General features: G+C 32.2%; 1 protein-coding gene across 1 annotated transcript in view; it reads left to right on the forward strand.

Moving 5' to 3' along the window:
* LOC143226146 (follicle-stimulating hormone receptor-like) overlaps positions 1–19,969 on the forward strand; it is a 134,992-nt gene that overhangs the window by 97,707 nt on the left and 17,316 nt on the right. Inside the window, 6 exon segments of the mRNA XM_076456730.1 lie at positions 3,251–3,325; positions 6,054–6,119; positions 10,969–11,037; positions 13,235–13,309; positions 16,010–16,644; positions 16,646–17,074. Coding sequence (XP_076312845.1) covers positions 3,251–3,325; positions 6,054–6,119; positions 10,969–11,037; positions 13,235–13,309; positions 16,010–16,644; positions 16,646–17,074 — 1,349 coding nt within the window.

Below are 19,969 nucleotides of genomic sequence, written 5' to 3' on the forward strand. Positions count from 1 at the left end.
CCGCCAACTCTTGGGCTACTGTTCTACTAACTAATAGTGGGATTGACCAAAACATTATAATGCCCCCACGGCTGAAAGGGCGAGCATGTTTGGAGTGTTGGGAGTTCGAACCCGCGACCCTCAGGTTAAATATCTAATGTCCTAACCACCTGGTCATGCCGGGCCTCAGCTTGTGTTACTCAAACGCATTTGATTTTCAACACTAATTTTTCAGATTTACAGAGAGATGTGTTTATTTCATGGCGTTTCATCTGGTTAATCTGGCGTAATTAAGTGATTTGGATCAAATGATTAAAACAGAAGAAAATATGTAATCATCAAAAGTAATTTAATCAAAAATTGTAATAAACAATATTTAAACCAAATATCTATTTCAGTGTAATAATATATAACACACTATCTCTACGGACTTACAATCGGGGTTCGATTTTCCGTGGTTGCCAGAGCAGATAGCCTAATGCGGCTTTGCTCTAAAACATTAAGGCACTATTAAATTTACTTATTTTTCTGAATTTGCAGGGAATAGTGTAGAATAGTTTATTGTTATTATTATCTGGAAAATAAAGGTATTTGCTTTTTTTGTTATAACATTATTAAATTTACACAGAGGCTGTAAAGTGTCACCTATATATCGTAATAAAAATGTTGGCTGATAAAAAGAATTTCAAGTGGCAGTGTCATACGTTTTATTGATAAATATAAAGGCAAGCAGTGGGGCTACATAATTCTCCATATATAGGCTTTTACCTTTGTTATAATGAATTTCAAACTAGAAATTAGGACATTTACATGAAAGTTAAAGAGCCTTTTGTGGTATTAATTTTCATCACAGGATAACTGACAGTTAGAGATATTAAAATATATCTTTTTTGGTGTTTTGAATTTTTGAGGAATAACATTATTATATTGATGATGAGAATCAGTATTTTAGAGGTTCTGATTGGGTTATTCTATCTTTCCAGACTTAATGACATCATATGTAACAAGTCAAGTCAATATTTTAGAGGTTCAGATTGGGTTACTCTTTCTTTCCAGACTCAATGATACAATATCTAACAGTATCCCGCTGGTACAGTGATAAATCTACGGATTTACAATGCAAAAAAACAGGGTTCGATTCCCCTCGGTAAACTCAGTAGACAGCCCCATTTGGCTTTGTTATAAGAAAACACAAATACACATGGTATCTAATAAGTCAAAGCAGAAGTTCGAAATATTTATTAGTTGGTCTTGTTTCTAAAATCGAACTAGTTGGATGATAGTTTTCTGTAATCTTTATAAAAGACTGTATTTTTTACGATGGAGTTTACGTCGAATTGTTCTTATTAGTTTTGCAAACTGTAAATTAAATATTTTTAATTTATACTATAGAAAATTAAGCATGATGCTGGGATCACGACAATTTAAAAGACAAAGAATATCCAAATTTGCCTATTGGGGACAAAGCTCATTTTTCTTTGTAGATAACAGGAGGTATTTTTTACTAAGGTTTGTGACGTTGAATCTCACTATGGTATGAGTTGCAGAAAAAAAGTATTTTTTTAACAGTAGAATTCGACCCTCATAGGAACGTGGTAGAGATAGCCCATTTTATAGCTTTATTATTAACAAGAAAACCAGGAGACAAGGTTTTGTATCCCAGATTATTTACGGTGCAAGTTATCGAAGACCTTGTTTGTTTGTTTTTGAATTTCGCGCAAGCCTACACGAGGGCTATCTACGCTAGCCGTTTCTAATTTAGCAGCGTAAGACTAGAGGAAAAGGCAGCTAGTCATCACCATCCACGCAAACAATTAGACTACTTTTTTTACAAGGAATAGTGGGATTGACCGTCACATTATAACGTTCTCATGGCTAAAAGGACTAGCATGTTTGACCTCAGATTACGAGTCGAGCGCCCTAACCACCTGGCCATACCGACCATGGATAGAGATCTCACTCTTGAGCGTAATATACCAATACAGTTATTAGACGAATTTCTTGGCGTAATTTGAGGTTTATACTTCGGTTTGCAGTTCATACTTTAATGAAGAATAGCAGAATTATAAATATTAATTCTCAGATACTTCAGAGATTGTATAATTGGATTCAGTTATATCAGGAAATAATTCAAGGACGCATATTATAAATAATTATTTTATTGTAATAATCTTCTTCCGTGATTTTTGTCTCATTAAATATAATGCAAGTAAATGTTATTGAATTTATTAAATTTAATAGAGAAATAAAACAAAAAATATTATGTAAATGATGTAATTTAATAGATAAAAAGTGAAAATTTTGATAATTTTTGCGTTGAAGTTTAAAATCTTTTAATGATCTTTTGTAAGCACGACATATAGTTATCATTATTATGAAACTTATCACATCTTTGTGAAAGAAAATTATTAATGACAGTAAAATACAACGGTTCCAAGAGACTGGAAATGACAGCACACAACGAGTAATTTGTTCATATAAGTTTCTTTTTTTAATTTTTACTGGAAGATTCATTACACTAATGAGATGATAAAAGAACTGTTTCTTAATGATATTTAGTGATATCAAACATCGACTCGTTTTCGTTTTACGACTATGTTTGAAAAAAGAAAGAAAAATAGATACATTAACAACCTCAGTGTTGTTTGATTTTTATCCTGTAATAATACATCATCATCTTTAATATATAGTTGCATTCATCTACCAAGCCATTAGCCATTGTTGAAATGCATTGGTTGAACGGTTTTAGAACCGATTTGGAATCGTGTTCCTTTGTTACTTTTTTTAATAATGTAACGCCTAATGACTAATTATTGACACTGACAAAACCACCTGATTTTTAGCCACCTCTTTTATCATTGTTCATAGAAAGTTAGTTGGCTTTCTCTTAATAACACGTATAACTTGGAGAACATCAATAAGAGTTATGTATCGAACTTCGTGTCTTTCTAATAGCGATTGATGTTTTAACGTAATTACGACTTCTTCGATTTGCAAGTTTCTAAATGTAACGTTATTTTATCTGCACTCACACCTGTAACATATAAGTTTTTGTTCAATTATGTTATTTTATACTGTCAGTGATTGTAAAATCTTTTTAATTATGGCTGCGTGAGTGATAATATGTTTTATCTTTAAGTAAAATTTAAGATTTTTTGTCGCTATTAAACATAATCATTAAGGTTCTGTAAGCTTTCTTCTAAAATTAGGAATATGCGCATACTTTTGTATGTATTTGCTGACGTGTATCTGTAATAACAATCAATTTCAGGAGAATTATCCAATCAGGTTTGGAGAAAATTCCCAACCTTGCTGAGCTTCGTACAGATAACATAATTTCGATGGCGTAAGTATAATCCAGAATACAAATAGTATTTTGTTACCACATAAGCATCATTAAGTGATTTTAGATTTCCAATTTCACTCTTTCTTATTATTGAAGTTAACAGCCTAATTATCTTTTTCCCAAATTAAGTAGTTTGTCCAATTATACTGAAAACGGAATATAATAACTCTTTCTTCCTCTTTTTTGTACTACTAAGACAAATTGGCTTGTGTGTCACTGATCTAATACCAGTCGACTTTCCTTGATTATAAAAAAAAATTACATCACTATTTCTGTTCGAAGTTTGAAATCTAAGGTAGAGTTCGTTACTTCATAAAATCTAGTTGGGATTAAACGTTTTAAGCATGTAATTATTTAGTCAGTATCTTTGGTAATGAAAATAGTGTAATATTTTGTTACGCTAATCTTGAGGTATATATCATAAGAAATAGTTCAATTAATTTTCATGTTGAAAATTTGTTTCCGAAGATAGTAACGATTATATATATATTATTCTATATCCTTATATAAAAGGTCCTTTTTTCCGGACAAAGAATAAAATACATTAATAAGTATATTACACTTATAAAGTTACTAATAATTATGACAATTACATTGCAGTACTTTTGTTTAAATTAGTTTAAGCTATTTATTATTACGTCTATGCAAATGTTTCGCAAAAATTAGTTGCAAAATGGATGTTTCTATTAAGGAATATTGTAAAAGGAGAAGTGGGATTTTTTTCTTTGCAAACTCTGCGATATAAGATTAGTTTATTTAAGCTGATCAGTTCAAAATCATACCTTTTTCAAAACGTCATTTTACTTGAATGATTTATATTTTTTACAATCATCATTGGTCACGTACTACAGTATTCCAAACTTAATTAATGGCGTGACTCCTAACTCAGCAAAGTTTCCTTTGCAACTCCTTCACAAAAAATAGTTTTCTCAAATGATATCAACAAAATAAACATTTTTATACCTGTTTTTGATATATTTTTGAAAATTAATAGATACTTGTAAGGCGTGAGTAAAACCTTGCGAGAGCAAAGCATTAGGTTTCTGTAGTTGTCGTTGTTTTTTGACGTTATTTTTTAAATTCTTCCGCCAAAAGGCCACCCCCAGACGGCGCGACTTACAAGTTTGAAAACTGATGTATTGTGTGTCCTATTCTATCTTCCTATTAAATAAAAAGATTATATAAAATTCCTAATAACTGTTGCGATTTTTTTCTATTTTGACGTAATGTTTATGTATACTATGAGTGTTTGATCACAGGATCTATTTGGATACGGTCTTCTCAGATTTCATGATTGTATATTTTCTCAATTCATGTACTAGTCGCACAATCTCATTCTTATTAGAAACAGGAATACTATTTTACATCTGTGTAAAAATCTATGTCCGGTGAATTCCTGTAGTTACGGCTGTTTTAATGATAACGCTAAGTTTTCTTGGCTTATGATCGAATCCGAAACTTCTTGGACTATAATAAAAAGTGATCTATTAACTTAACTGAAGTAACTAACCTCATAGCAACTGCTAATTAAACGTTAAACGGGTCATCTAACCAATTCAGTTAAAGGAAAAGCCGAATAGTCATTATCATGAGGAAACAATGGAACCACTTTCTTATGATATTAACTTCTGAATCTTTTTTTTTCTGTATCATGTGTATTCGGTATAATATTAAAAATGCGGTGAACTACTTGTAATTTGGTTCAACTGTATTTTGTGATAATTTTCTTGCCTTTGTTAGGTTTTAGATGACGTTTGAAGTTTATAATGAGTCCTTTAATAGGTGTCGACTTCGTTTCATGAATTTTTTTGTGTCTTTGTTTAGGCCTGAAATGACGTTTAGAGTTTATTCTGAGTCTCTTAATATGTGTCTACTTCATTTTATGTCCCTTTCATGTCTTTATTAGGTCCTGAGTTGACGTTTATAGTTTATATCGAGTCCTTTCGTTGGTTTCAACCTCGTTTTATAAAGTCTCTTTGCGTTGTTTTATCTTGAAGCAACGTTTTAAGTTACAATCTGAGTTCTTCACCAGGATAAAAGGTTTAACTAGGCCCGAAACATTTTTTTGAAGATTAAACAAATGCATGAGAAGTTTATAAGCCATATAGGCCATACATGCTAAAGAACTCTGTCTCGGCAATGGTACAAATGTTTGGAAACATATTTTTGGATCACGAATCTTGAAGAACTTTTTTTTGTCAAAATCGCAAAATTAACTCTGGCTGGTAAACCATCAAGTGATCTAGTCTCATTTAGCACTACAAGAAATCCAATCAAGGTAGAAAAAATCTTTTTATATGACAGTGTATATTAAACAAGTAAACTATTGGGGCTTAATTTAACCTAACGTCTAAGCATACAACTCATGCCAATATTTACCATAAGTTATTGTATATATAAATAAATAATGTAAGGCAAACTATATAGAGCAGTAACCAGTGTTTCAATATAAATAAAAATAATAATACATTAAGAAAAAGGTATAGTTTTGTCACAAAACAATCCATTAACTTACAGAAATAGTGGACATTTTTAACTCAATATTTTATTGAAAGGGTGGGAATAAGTAACAAAACTGCCGATTAATCACCATAGAAACTGAAGATAATTAGAAAAATATCCATGATATATATTACACGTCTTAAAAGCTCTTTGAAATATAACACTAACACCACGAAAGTAGTTGTATAAACTCACGTTCATAGTTATTATTTTGCCTTTTCCTCAGGGACTTCGACAGCAACAGAATCAAACGTTTACCTACTGGGTCGGTGAAGATTAAAGCTGAAATTCTGTGAGTTTCTGATGTAATTTTCGTTTTATTTAAACGTGAAAAATATTCTATAAATAACCTGAATGGTTGGTGTCTAATCTGGTGTTTTCCATTTAAAATAAATCTGATTAACCTTGAAATTGCGTATCACTTTTCAAACACTGGAAGACATTAGACCTCGGTATCTTTGTCATGAATACTTTAACTAATAACCATAATTTACTATATTTAAATTTAAGCTTGTTAGATTAGTAATCTCTTAAATGGATAATTTTGATTTTATTCAGGAATAGAACGAAAACTTACACCTCAACGGCTTCGCTCACTTCTATATTTTTACAATTTTAATTTGTGTAAAAATTAACAGCAGATACTCATGTTTTATTGTATAAATAAATAAGTATGAAACAGCGTAGACAATAAAAAAATTAAATTAGACTTTTAAAAGAAAAAAGCGCCCTTAAAATTATGGTAATAATTTATTAACAAAGCGACGTTTCGAGTAAACTCTTTTTCAAGCCAGAAACAAGCCTGTTGGTTAATGACAATTACAAGAATGTTTTGAAAGGAAACAATACGCAAAACAAATGTATAAAAAATACATTTATGTTAACCTTAAGAGCATTCACGTGATAAAAAATGATTCCTCTTAAAAGCAGCTAGTGAAACATTGTAGCTGTTTTTTATTACATCAGTTTCTAATGTAGACACTAAAACAATCACATTCAAAGTAAAACCATGCATTTAGGTATATAAAGTATTAATGCAGGAAATTCCTCAAAAAACAGATGAATATTCACCCCAATCACCTGCTTTTACTTGTTACACACTGTTTTTATTACATACTTCCTAAGGGAGGTTAAAATTTTCATATATTTTGTTCTTAAAGTACAGGCTATTTAGATATAACTACCTACCGAACTTGGCGAATCAAGAACATTGGGTCAGTCAACGGAAAACGTTGATTTTGAACATCAATAATCACACGAAACAGATTTCACACTCGTTCACCTTAAAAAGTGAATGAAAAGGATGGCTTGACAAAAGCTAGTTTTCTTAGTTCACATTATTTAAGTTATTGTTTGTTTGTTATTACGCACAAATCTACAGAGTGGGTGATATGTGCCAATTGTCGATATTGCAACCAGATTTTGAACATTATAAACCTTCAAACTTACCGCTGGGCTATCAGGGACTATATAAGCTATTTAAATGCCAATAGTTCAGTTGTTTCTATTGAATTAATTAGTACTTAAAGTAAAACGCCTGTTCTCAATGAAATATACGTATTTAATACAATTTGAAGCTGTTTTTGTTATTTTCTTACTGCAAAGTTTTATAATTAGCTATCTGCACTCTGTCCGTAGAGACAAATTGAACTTCGTTCAAAATTTAACTTTATTTATCTGTCCGCTTCTTACTGACTCACCAGGAAATCAAGTACGAAGTGAGAGTGTAACTTGTTATTTGTATTTAAGGACAGTAGGTTTTCGACTCACCCTGTATAAAGTCATTGCACCAAAATTAGCTATTATATACTGAGAAGAAAATATTTAGTCATACTTCATTTAGGCTTAGATTCTTCTGAGCTTCAATTCTCTAGAAAACTAAAGTATGTAATGACTTGACACATATGGATGTGTCGATATTTAAAATAAATATAAACTAATATATACATCTGTTTCGTTACCAAATAAACAAACACATATATGGGTGTACTACGTTATAAAATAAATATCAACATATATGGATGTGCTATGTTCTAAAATAAATACATGTACAGATGTGTTACGATATAGAATAAACATAAAACATATATACGGGTGTGTTACAGTTTAAAATAAATGAACGTACCACATTACTACATAAACACAAACACATGTATGGGTGGACTACGTTATTAAAGTAGCATAAATACATATATGTATATGCTACGTTACCACATAAACATATATGAAGATGTTACGTAATAGAATAAACATAAACATATACACATATAAAGTCTAAAATAAATAAATATATGGACGTAATACCATACCACACAAACACATGTACAGAAGCGCAACACTAAGAAATAACTCTAAACACAAACATGCGTGTGATAAGTTACCAGACAAACATAAACACATTATGGGTGAATACGTTAATCAAATAAATGTAACTTCGTAAGACTGTATCAAAACTTTCGCGCACAAAGCTACAGAAAAACTTGTTTGCACAAAGCCGTTCCTAACTTTGCCTCGAAAGGAAAAGAAGGAAATCAATAAATTAGCAGCACTCTCAACCAACCGTCACTCTTATAACGCATCTACAACACTAAAGTGCGGATAGCATTTTGCAGTAACAGTCAAATGATATGAACGAACAAGTCAGAAACTTCAAAATTCAGGCGTAGCTACTGAGGGTACAGAGGGAGAACAGCTAGTGAGTAGCACCTGCCACCTACTGTATAAAGGATATACCTGTAAGGATATATTCGAAAATGTATTAAACTGGAGATAACCTGTTACTAAATTGTACCTCGAAAATATAACAAATTTAGCGGTTTATTTTTAAAACATTAGGACGAATACAATTAACATTATTTTAACGTATTGTGCTTAATGACTACAAAACTATTAATTCACATAAACTGTCAGTAATATTCAGCCATAAGCATCCTAATGAATAATAAAAAAACACACCAATCATCGTTTTGTTTATTTTCTTTCTTTCATTATTGTTTATGTTGTTCTGGTGTTTTGAGAGGAAAGCTACAGGATGAGTTATTTGAGCACTGTCCACTACAGAAATCGAGTCCTGGATTGTAGTGTTGCAAGTCAGTAATCTTACCGATGATCTGTTAAAGGACTTATAATGTACGAATGTAATATTAATCATAACCATGCATGGAAACTTAATAAAAATATTTGTACAGATTATTTCTCTGAATCAGAAAAAAAATTAATGTTGAAGCTTTCCAGGTTCGATTGTTTGTTCTAGATGTATAAAAATATATAAGGTTGCATAACGGCTCCTGGTCTGGTTCTTTCAATTGTATAATGGTCTATTCAATCTTGAAATTTTGATTTTACATTTTTATAACTGACTAACTTTAAACATAGCCCTTACACTAAGTATATCTCATCTAACAAAACATGAAACAACCGATAGCGACTATTTCAACCAACTAACTAAGTTGCTGTCCACAACTACCTTACACGTGGAAGTAATATTTATTCTACAGTAACATTCAGGGCATTGGTAAAGGTTAAAACAAAACATTATATATTAACTATGGTTAACAATTCTGTTAATGCTCTACATGTCCATTAGATTTACAGTTGACAGGCTTAGATTATGGCTCAAAAGGCCCAATGTTCGAGCCGGATATGCCACTGAATATGTTCTGTATTTGTTGCTCTATAGGATATTATTTATATACTGTGAAAAGTAATTCCGTCATTCAGGGAAAATTAGGTTGTAGGTGCTGTTGACTGGTTTGCTTAATTTCGCGGAGAGCTACACGAGGGCTATCTTCGCTGCCCGTCCCTAATTTAGCAGTGTAAGACTAGAGGGATGGCTGCTTCTCATCATCACCCATCGGCAACTCTTGGGCTACTCTTTTACCAATAAATTGGCCGTCACATTATAAAAACCCCACCGTTGAAAGGGCGAGCATGTTTGGTGCGACGGGGATTCGAACTAGCGACCCTCAGATTACGAGTCGAACGCCTTAACCACCTGGCCACGACGGACCAGACACCGTTGAATAATGTGATACAGTGTGTATGTATTCATGTTTTGAAATAGTGTCTAATTTTTCCTAGAGCAGATACGTGATTTTTTGTCGAATTTTACTTCTCACATAATACACTACGTTGTTGTTAAATTTTCGCCGTTATTTGTCATAAATAAAAGGAAGTAGATTGAAAGGAAATAAAGAAAGATATTCCATCCTAGACTAATAATGTTCTCTCATTTTAATCCAAGATAATTTCTGTAGAGTATTAAAATAAAAGCAGAAAAAATATATCTCTTTGTGTCACTCAATTAATGTCAGTTAACACTTATTACAACCAGAGGTTGAATCATCAAGTAGTTTCATACGTAAAACGTGCTGATGATAACAGCTGAAAAGCAAAGCAATATCTGCGAATTAAAACCATCATATAACTGTTTGTTTTTATTTAGACTGGTTTTATTTCCACTATGCTAATGTTATTATGTCTATAGCTTAGTCAGATGTTTTATTCCTCCTGTATCTCAGCGGTAAGTATGAGGGCTTCTTACACTAGTAAACAGTAACACTATGGCAGTGTTATCGGCAGAACACAGCTAGCTCCTTATCTATTCTTTGATAGATTGTTTAGGCAAAGTATTCATGATGAAACTTTGTAAAATGGACGGAAACTGCCTGATATGGAGACCCAAGTATCTCCTGAAGCTTGTTCATCTAAGTTTCATTGCTACGCTTTAAACATTTCTCACAATAGCATATTCTTTGACGAAAACATAAGCTTATGCATTACTAACACTTACTGTATGTCATAATAACCAAGGGACAGTCCACACCAAAGCTCTAAGGAACTTAATATACAGAAACTGTTTCTCTCCATACAATTATTGACAAGAAAACAAAAGCAGATATTACTTTTATCGGGAAATATTTAAGAGCCATAGAAAACAAAACGTGAACATTGAAAAAGGTACAAATTATGGTAAAATATTTCACGACAAAGGTATTTTCTTGTTAAATTACATTCAAAAATGAACCATTAAGCTCATACGAACCATTTGTTGAAACGTCTATTTTAATATTAAGGTACATTTTCTATCACGCATCTTATTTGATTTGTTATCAATTTAATAAACATGTTTTAACGTCTAGCAACCTAGACTACAATATGATCGAAGAAGTTGAAGACAACGCCTTCGATGGAGCAGAAATAGCCGAAATGTAAGTGAGGCTTTTGTAACGCTAAAATTTCCTTGTTTTAATTGCAGTTAATAAATTTGTTACGGATGCTGTCTGTTTTGTTTTGTTGTTGTTGTATGTAAATGAATAGTGTGATTGAATAAAAGAAATTACAGAAGTTTTGTTGAAGATTTTCCCGTCTAAAGCGTGAAGAATATTGCTCTGAAATTACACCAGGAAATAAGACAAACATTTTTCACTAAATCATATCTAACTCACGATAATTTTCGTACATAAAAACTTGCAATGGGCTATTGCATGATATTTAGTATTTTAAATCCGAAACTTATCGTTGACCTATCGGACTATCATAACTGTTGACATTGTCCAAGGCTTAAAGTATTTCGGTATATTTTGAAATTTGTATATTTTTATATTCATAAATTACACAACAATACCTGTTGTGCAATATATGTAACTAGTAGAATTACGAATCGTTAAATTATGCTTTTTATTAAAATGTTTGCCTGCGAAAAAAATAAAAATGTTTTTACTACTAATAATAGTAGTATGTGTGATAGAGAGAGAGATGTATACCTTAGGTTAAAGATTATTGTAGGACTGTTATATATAGAAAGATGTATACCTTACGTTAAAGATTATTACACAATCTCATTAGACAATTATGAACATATTTCTTAGCTAAATCCAAACGATTTTTAATAAACTTTTAAATTATACTTATTAACCACAAAACGTTTGTTCTGATTATCGTTAATTAACTTTTGAAAAATTCCGTAATTTATATTACAACGTAAAACAATTATCGCGATTTGAAAAAGACCCTCGAATGTTATGAATTTTCATGTAGAAATAAAAAAAAATAAGTTGTAAATATTCTTACCCTTCCGCTTACTGTCTACTGTAATGTAAATTTACAACACAAGAGTATTAAAAAATGAACAAGTGGTCTCAGTTATACTTAATTACACCAAAAATATAGTCATAAAAATGTATTGATATTTGAAGTTCCTAATTCTTTATATTAGTTGTTAAACACAAAGTTACACAGTAGGCTATCAGTGTTCTGCCCATCGTGAGTTTCGAAACTCTAGGTTTAGCATTATAAGTTTTCAAGTTTGTCGCTGAGCCAATCGAAACATAAACACATTAAAATAATTTTATATGTGTGTGTGGTTCTCTTTTGGACCAGCAATAAGTTCATGGACTTACAACACTACAATCTGAGGTTCGATTTTCCGCTGTAGACAGAGCGTATTTAGCCCACTGTATAGTTTTGAGTTAAAATAAAGATAATTATATTTGCACGAAAAAAGGGTGGTGGATTGTTTTAAGCGAAACGTAATACAACAGGTTAACTGTGCTATGCCCAACATAGTTATCAAACAGTTATCAAAAGTAATACAACAGGTTAACTGTGCTATGCCCAACATAGTTATCAAACAGTTATCAAAAGTAATACAACAGGTTAACTGTGCTATGCCCAATATAGTTATCAAACAGTTATCAAAAGTAATACAATAGGTTAACTGTGCTGTGCCCAACGCAGTTATCAAACAGTTATCAAAAGTAATACAATAGGTTAACTGTGCTGTGCCCAACGCAGTTATCAAACCGTGAATTTTAGCGTTAAAAATTTTCAAGTTTGCCATTAAGTCTTCTTGGAACACAACCAATCATAAGTTTGTGCAGTGTGAGCTGAGACATGTGAATATCACACATTCTGAATATCTTTCCCGGGACTTAACGTTCACTTAATTACACCTATTCAACAGAACATTTTCAATAATGTTTTGCTTTCCTTGTAGAGTACTTTCTTGTAGAGTATTTTTCGTAGTTTAACAACCGTAATTACTTGAGTTTTGGCCACGTGCCGAGAAATCTTTCCACACGGAGATGTTGTAAGAGAAACTAGAAAATATATATTTATATACGTGTGTGTTTTTATTTATTAAAGAAAAAATATTAGGCTCACTTTTCCTGACCGAAATTAAGTTTTGAACACTTGTTTATGTCATTGATTTAATTAAGTTTTGAATACTTGTTTATGTCATTGATTTAATTAAATTTTGAATACTTGTTTATGTCATTGATTTCTTAATTATTGACGTTTTCTTGGTGCAAAAAATTATTAGTATTGAAAACAGAACTTTTCAGATTTACTGTTGCTTATTTTTTCAAGTCTACTTAACTTTTTCTTATGTAATCTCCATAACAGAAGTCTAAAAGGAAATCGAAACTTTACTAAAATTGGAGAAGACGCTTTCACTGGACTAAAAAATCTTCGCAAGCTGTAAGTTTATTGTAAACAACTTCCACGAGCTTTAAATTTTTAACTAACTTTGGAAACTTGTTGTTATTCGATGGATCATCGAATGTTAATTTTTCAAAATAATCTTTACAGATTTTAAACTTACCACAAAACACTCACTCGTCTTAGTAACTCTTGTAAAGAACCGCCTCAAACTGTAAATTTATTCAAATAATTTCCGTATGTTCCAATGATAACAGAAAGTTATCAGTTGTAACGTTTTATTTTTCTCAGAACATACGAAGCACATATAACATCAAATGTCGAAAGAAAACATAAATGTTGATAAAATGGTGTCAGATCTCTCAACATAACATTACTTAAAGATTGAGAAAACAACTATAAGGTGTATCATAAAAACACATTAGTCTTGTTTTTACAGTTTTGTTTATTACATTTACACACGGTATTTCCAACCATTTGCGTAATCTTCTTTATAGATCGATAAATAGATTGATGTGTTGTCCTTATCTTCTTTGAATACATATTTGTGTAACTCCTATAAGCAATTATATTTTATTCTGTAAATACAAACGCCACGTTCTATTTCAAAAATACTAAAACAATAGAACTTCATTTGGCACTGTAACTAAATAAGTATCTGAAAATATCAAAAACAGTTGGACGTCACTTATCATTGTATCATTATCATGTCTTCCAGCCTTCATATAGTCCTGTTATGCAGGGCCTGTTCTGGGAGTGAACCCGCTCCCGATGGTAGAACAAAAAGTAAGAGTATGTATATTTTAATGAATTGGTAAATTAGAAGTATGGAATGGATGGTTTATAAAAAAAAATTACTTTTTCATATACATGTATACTGATAGGCACCCAAGGTGAAAAAGATGTCTTGTGAAATGCCGTATCAAAAATAAAAAAATTTGTAATAATTCTGTCAGTTTTTGTGATATTTTAACACAACAGATAAAAAAAAACTCCAGGTTAAATAATTCACTACAATGAAATTACTGGTAATGAATAAGTATATATTAATTTATTTGGCATTATCTGATACATACATAAGAAATAGTTTATTGAGTAAAGTAAAATGTATGTTATATTTGCAGATATTTCCTCCACTTATAAAAAGTTAGGCTTACTTTAACCTTGATATGTATTAAATAACTCATTAAAACACCCTATTGTTTTGTTTTTGAATCTCGCGCAAAGCTACGTCAGGGCTATCCCTAATTTAACAGTGTAAGACTAGAGGGAAGGTAGCTAGTCATCACCACCCACCGCCAACTCTTGGGCTACTTTTTTTACTAACGAATAGTGAGATTGACAATGCTCCCATGACTGAATGGGTGAGCATGTTTGATGCGACGGAGATTCGAACGCAAGATTCTCAGATTACGAGTCGAGCGCCTTAACACACCAGGCCATGCCGGGCATTAAAACACTAATAACAAACCTTATATGAGTTGACATGAAAGGTTGATTAGTTACATATTGTTAAATAATAAAGGCCCTACTTCAGAACTTCACATAAGTACAAATTATGATACGATAGCACAAGACTGATGATGTTATTGCAGAGTTAGTGATTTAGGATACAGTAATTTGGGTGAGGTTTTTAACATGAGTACCTGTAGATTTCCATGCTAAATAAGACGTCAAAATTATTTCACAACCATTTTCTTGGATTCAGGAGATACTATTACATCTGAAAACTGTGGTTGTGCTTGTTCTACCAAAGGAAATCTAAAACGATGAAATATTATAAATAAAATAATGTTAGGATATAAATTCAAAAATCATGTACAAAAATAGCATATTTCATCATAACGCCAGATTACTCATAGGATTAATGTAAATTATTCATACGGTATTGAATGATATTCCATAAGCTTCATTTTGGTTCCAGTTTTATTAAAATATCACAAGAACTAAAAGAGTTATCATAGTTTTCATGATTTTCGATGCGGCGTTCCGCAGCAATTTTTTTTTACCTCGGGTACCTATTAATATCCATCCATAAATACATACGAAAACAGGTTATTTTTCACGACCATCGATTTCGTACTTCTAGCATACCAATGCATTACAAAATATGGTTGTGTTTTGTTTTACCGTGAGGAGAGGCACCTCCAATTTTTCGACATTTTTTTGAGAATGACCAAAGTACTAATAAGAAAGATCACAAAAACACCTACAGAAACTGATTATTATACTTTTTACACTTTTATTCTGAAGATACCAGAGATTTAACAAAAATTACTTTTTATCTGTGTGAAACTAGTATTTGGCTGTATTTACAATTACTGCGATTTTTGAATTTAAGATTTTGAATTTATTACATGAATTCAAAGAATGACTTTCAACTCAACTGATATGACAATTATTTTTTACAAGTGAGAGTTTAGTAACTTATCCCATAAATACATAGATATTGGTGTGTCTGTAAAAATGAGTGACTTAAAAAAATAACCTTTTGAAACTTCATTGTAAAGTATTGGATGTTTATTTAAGATTAAGATTCTATAGCAAGAAACGCCTATCGTCAAGTGTTATAAATATTATTGATTTAAACTTAGATTTATATTTCCGTGTTTTTAGCTTTTAAACATAAAACTTAGTCTGATTTTCCAGATTATTTTTCATATTCACTGTAATACTAACGATGACATTAGCTAATTTCCATTATTTCCATAAATAGTTTTTTTTCCCCCTTTGATATAGAGATTTGTCTGAAACAAGTATTTCTAAGCTTCCGATTAAGGGACTATCGGAAATTGAAGTTCTTAAGCTCGTGGACACGTTCAGTTTGAAAGTTTTCCCATCCGTTTATCACTTTAAGTACATCAAAGAAGCTTATCTTACATATCCCTACCATTGCTGTGCTTTCAAGTTTCCAGCTACCCACGACCCTGAACAACATGCTAATTTGAGAGAGTTCAATGAAGAGATGGAGAAAACGTTCTGCGCTAATGTTACTACGCCCATTCCAGCTGCTACGTCTACTGTACCTTCAAGTTTTATAGATGTGTCAACCGACACTCAAACAAAACAGGAAGACTTCCTCTACAATGTCTATGGAAATTTTAAGAAAAGTACCAGTCTTCTTGAGCACCAGTATTCGATGAGGAAGATGAATAAAGACTGGAACATCTTCGGAATCCGAGATAGAGGTTACTTTATAGGAACAATAGAACCACGCACGAATGGTCAAGAATACGAAAGAAAAGAAAAAATAGATTTTGGACATCTTGTTTATTCTCCCTCACCTCAAGATAATAGTTCCCAAAGCTGGAACCAGGTGAGGACTCTTGCTTTGGGTCATGTCCCAGGACCTCACACCTCACAGGCCACAATCAGGTTTCGGTAGGCTGGGGAAAAACGAAGAAAATCCTCCCCACAAGTTTATACCAGATGGAACTTTTCATGTGAATACAGCTTCATTCGATCCGCGAAACCCGGTAAAATACTATTGCGGGAATTTTCCAAAGAACTACAGGGAAGTGAAGTGCTATCCTGCTCCAGACGCTTTTAACCCTTGTGAAGACGTCATGGGTAACGTCGGCCTGAGGATCGCTGTATGGTTTGTGGTAGTGGCGGCGATGTTGGGAAACTTGGCAGTTATGGTTGTCCTGATGAGCAGCCGTTTCAGTATGAGCGTTTCCAAATTTCTCATGTGTAACCTCGCAACAGCTGACTTCTGTATGGGGCTCTACTTGTTTATCATTGCCGTTGTAGATTTGCACACTATTGAGGTGTATTTCAACTATGCCATCGACTGGCAACACGGTAAGGAATACGAAAGTGATTATTTAGTTAACAAACAGAAATAGTGTGAGAATGGTAGTGTTAATTTATTTTGCAAAAAAATTTAAATTCTTCTCACGAAAAGATTAGAGATTTTCTTTGCCTGTACATGATCTCTGGAAGTGTTAGATATAAGTCTACCTGTTGAAAACTTATGGATTAATTTTTAAGCGAGGTAAACAAGAAGATAGCTAACTGATAAATTTCAACATATAGCATTTAACTCTCACACACATACAATAGAAAGATGTCTTGAGGTGAGTTAATGACGAATACCTCATATTACAAGGTAAGAAGTGTCTCAATGACTAAAGATAAATATCTAGATGGCAGGGTAACTGTTTGGATAGGATAACAATTAATATCTAGATGATAGGGTAGGTGAGTGAAGACACCAATGGTGAATACTCAGATGACAGGGTAAGAAGTGTGAGGACATAGTAATGATAAATACCTTGATGACAGGGTAAGAAGTGTGGTTGAATAGGTGTACTGGCGCATGGAAACAAGAATGAGTGACAAGATAAGAGGGTGGATATGCTGATTATATGTGTGTGTGTGTGTAAAACGACTGGTTTTGGTTGATAATTTTTTTTATGTAGAGGAGCGAACAACGTTTCGACCTTCTTCAGTTATCGTCAAGTTCACAAAGAAAGAAAGAGGTAACCGACAGATAGCTGATCACATGTTTGAAGGGGTTGTGTAACTGAGTGTAGGAATGTATATATTTTTCTCTACAAGTGGGTTTTCTCGTCATCACTGATGATACATAGTTATATAGCAAGTTATTGATGGATAGATGACGAATAGTTAAATGCCTCATTTAGTGAAAGGATATGTGGATGATAAGTATATAGTGTTACGTATTATTATTTATTTCGGACGAGTCTCAGATTTATTATGTTACATACGTTACGTATTATTATTTATTTCGGACGAGTCTCAGATTTATTATGTTACATACGTTACGTATTCTTATTTCAAATTTGAAGTTAGAAGTAAATTAAATCTTAATATGTATCAAATTTATTATATTTGCCAACAAGATTGATACACACAATTTTTTTTTCTTAATACAAATATATTTTAATATACAAACAACAATACAATTTAAAATAACGGTTACTGGTAATAGTAATTACAAAGTATGATTTATATACAAGAGTTTTGCGCCCCCTTACATTTTTACTTCAAGTGGGTTTCTCGTCATCACGATTTACGCCCCCCACTGGCACAGCGGTAACTGTAGACTTACAACGCTAGAATCAGGATTTAGATATCCATAGTGGGCAGAGAACGCCAATTGTGTACCTCTGTGCTTAATTACAAACAACAAAAATCAATAACAAAAGCGTTTTACAAACTTACAAACAATACTGAGTCTTATATTCCGTACATAACTGAATATTTTATTGACAATCTAGGTCTACGAAGAGCAAATTAATCCTGAGTTGATAATGTGACACCTTGCTCAAGCTAGTGAGCTTGGTTCCTGTTTGACCTTGCACCCTTACAAGCTGACGTTTTCTGGCAAAGATATTTAATGTCCTCATAGAAATACTGACGTCCGAAGTAATTCACTGAGGCTGAACGGTTTGTAATGTTCGAAATCTGTAAACGTTCCTAGTCAAATTCTGTTGTTTTCCGATTAATAGGCGTTAATCACAATTATAGCTTCCGAGGCCTATGACACATTGACTGTAGCTGATCAACACTATTACTCTTTTACTGTCTTTTGGCAATTAAGCTGCATTAGTACAGGTTTCTCGAAGTTTCAACAATGTTCGAAAACGAGCTAGCGTTTTCGTGAAACAAATGTCGTTTATTTTTACTCTCAAGAATCTTCTACAAATTTAGAGAACAGGCGGCACTTGCGCAATACGTAGCCAACAATATACGTCACATGCAAGAAGAAAACTATGCTGAAACAAGCAAGGGTATTAAAATAAATGTATAACGGTAATTCCGTTACTATAGATAGCAAGATAATCAGATGGATGGACTAATAATGAATACGTAGATAGCAAGGAAAAAGGTAAAGAGGTAGGAATGAAAAATAGGAGAATGAATTATGGGTTGGAATGGAGGTTTAGTGTTATTTTATATTTTGTGGTAATGTAAATGTAGGGGAAGATGGGTGGACTTTTCAAAATGGAGGCGTGCAAAAATGAACTTTCTCCAATCAGAAAAACAAATTACGCTTGTTTTAGATGATTTTTGTGCCGTTGATTAAGTTTGTCTATTTGTTATTTATTGAAACTGTAGCTATTAATATTCCATTGTTCGAAATTCCGTATCTAGTATTACCACACAGGTTTGGTATAACTATTCTTGATACAGTTGGAAAAGCAAAAGCTGTTTGGGAAGACTAAAGTGCACACAAAATCTTAACGCTGAAATGATATAGGGGCTAGAAACACGTGACATTCATATATTTCAAATGGAACAATTCCTAAAAAATATACGCTAAAAAGTAGACATGTAATGTATGACAGTCTTAAAATTATTAAAACGTATTAACCAGGTGTATTGTGTTTCTTTTAGAGCAAAGACGCTATTTGATGTGACCATCGCAATAAACTTAACCCAAAGTTTAGCTTTGTAAGTCCCGAAACTAACCGCTTTTGAACCGATAGACTTCAAATTTAGATCTGGGCCATCCTCTTGGTTTCGGCATCTATGCTCAACATTTTTTGGAAGAGTTAACCTTTTATAATTTACTTACTTCATGAAACTGTTTTAAGAACTTAATTATTTATAAAATAACTTACTATTTTCAAACCTTTTGAGTTCTTGTTGTCTCGGTTTGTTTCACACTGAAGAACTCTTGTGACGACTACAGTTAAAATTTAGGACAGTATAAGAAAAAAGGTATGA

Source organism: Tachypleus tridentatus, chromosome 9, assembly GCF_004210375.1.
Source record: "Tachypleus tridentatus isolate NWPU-2018 chromosome 9, ASM421037v1, whole genome shotgun sequence".
Lineage (NCBI taxonomy): Eukaryota > Metazoa > Arthropoda > Merostomata > Xiphosura > Limulidae > Tachypleus > Tachypleus tridentatus.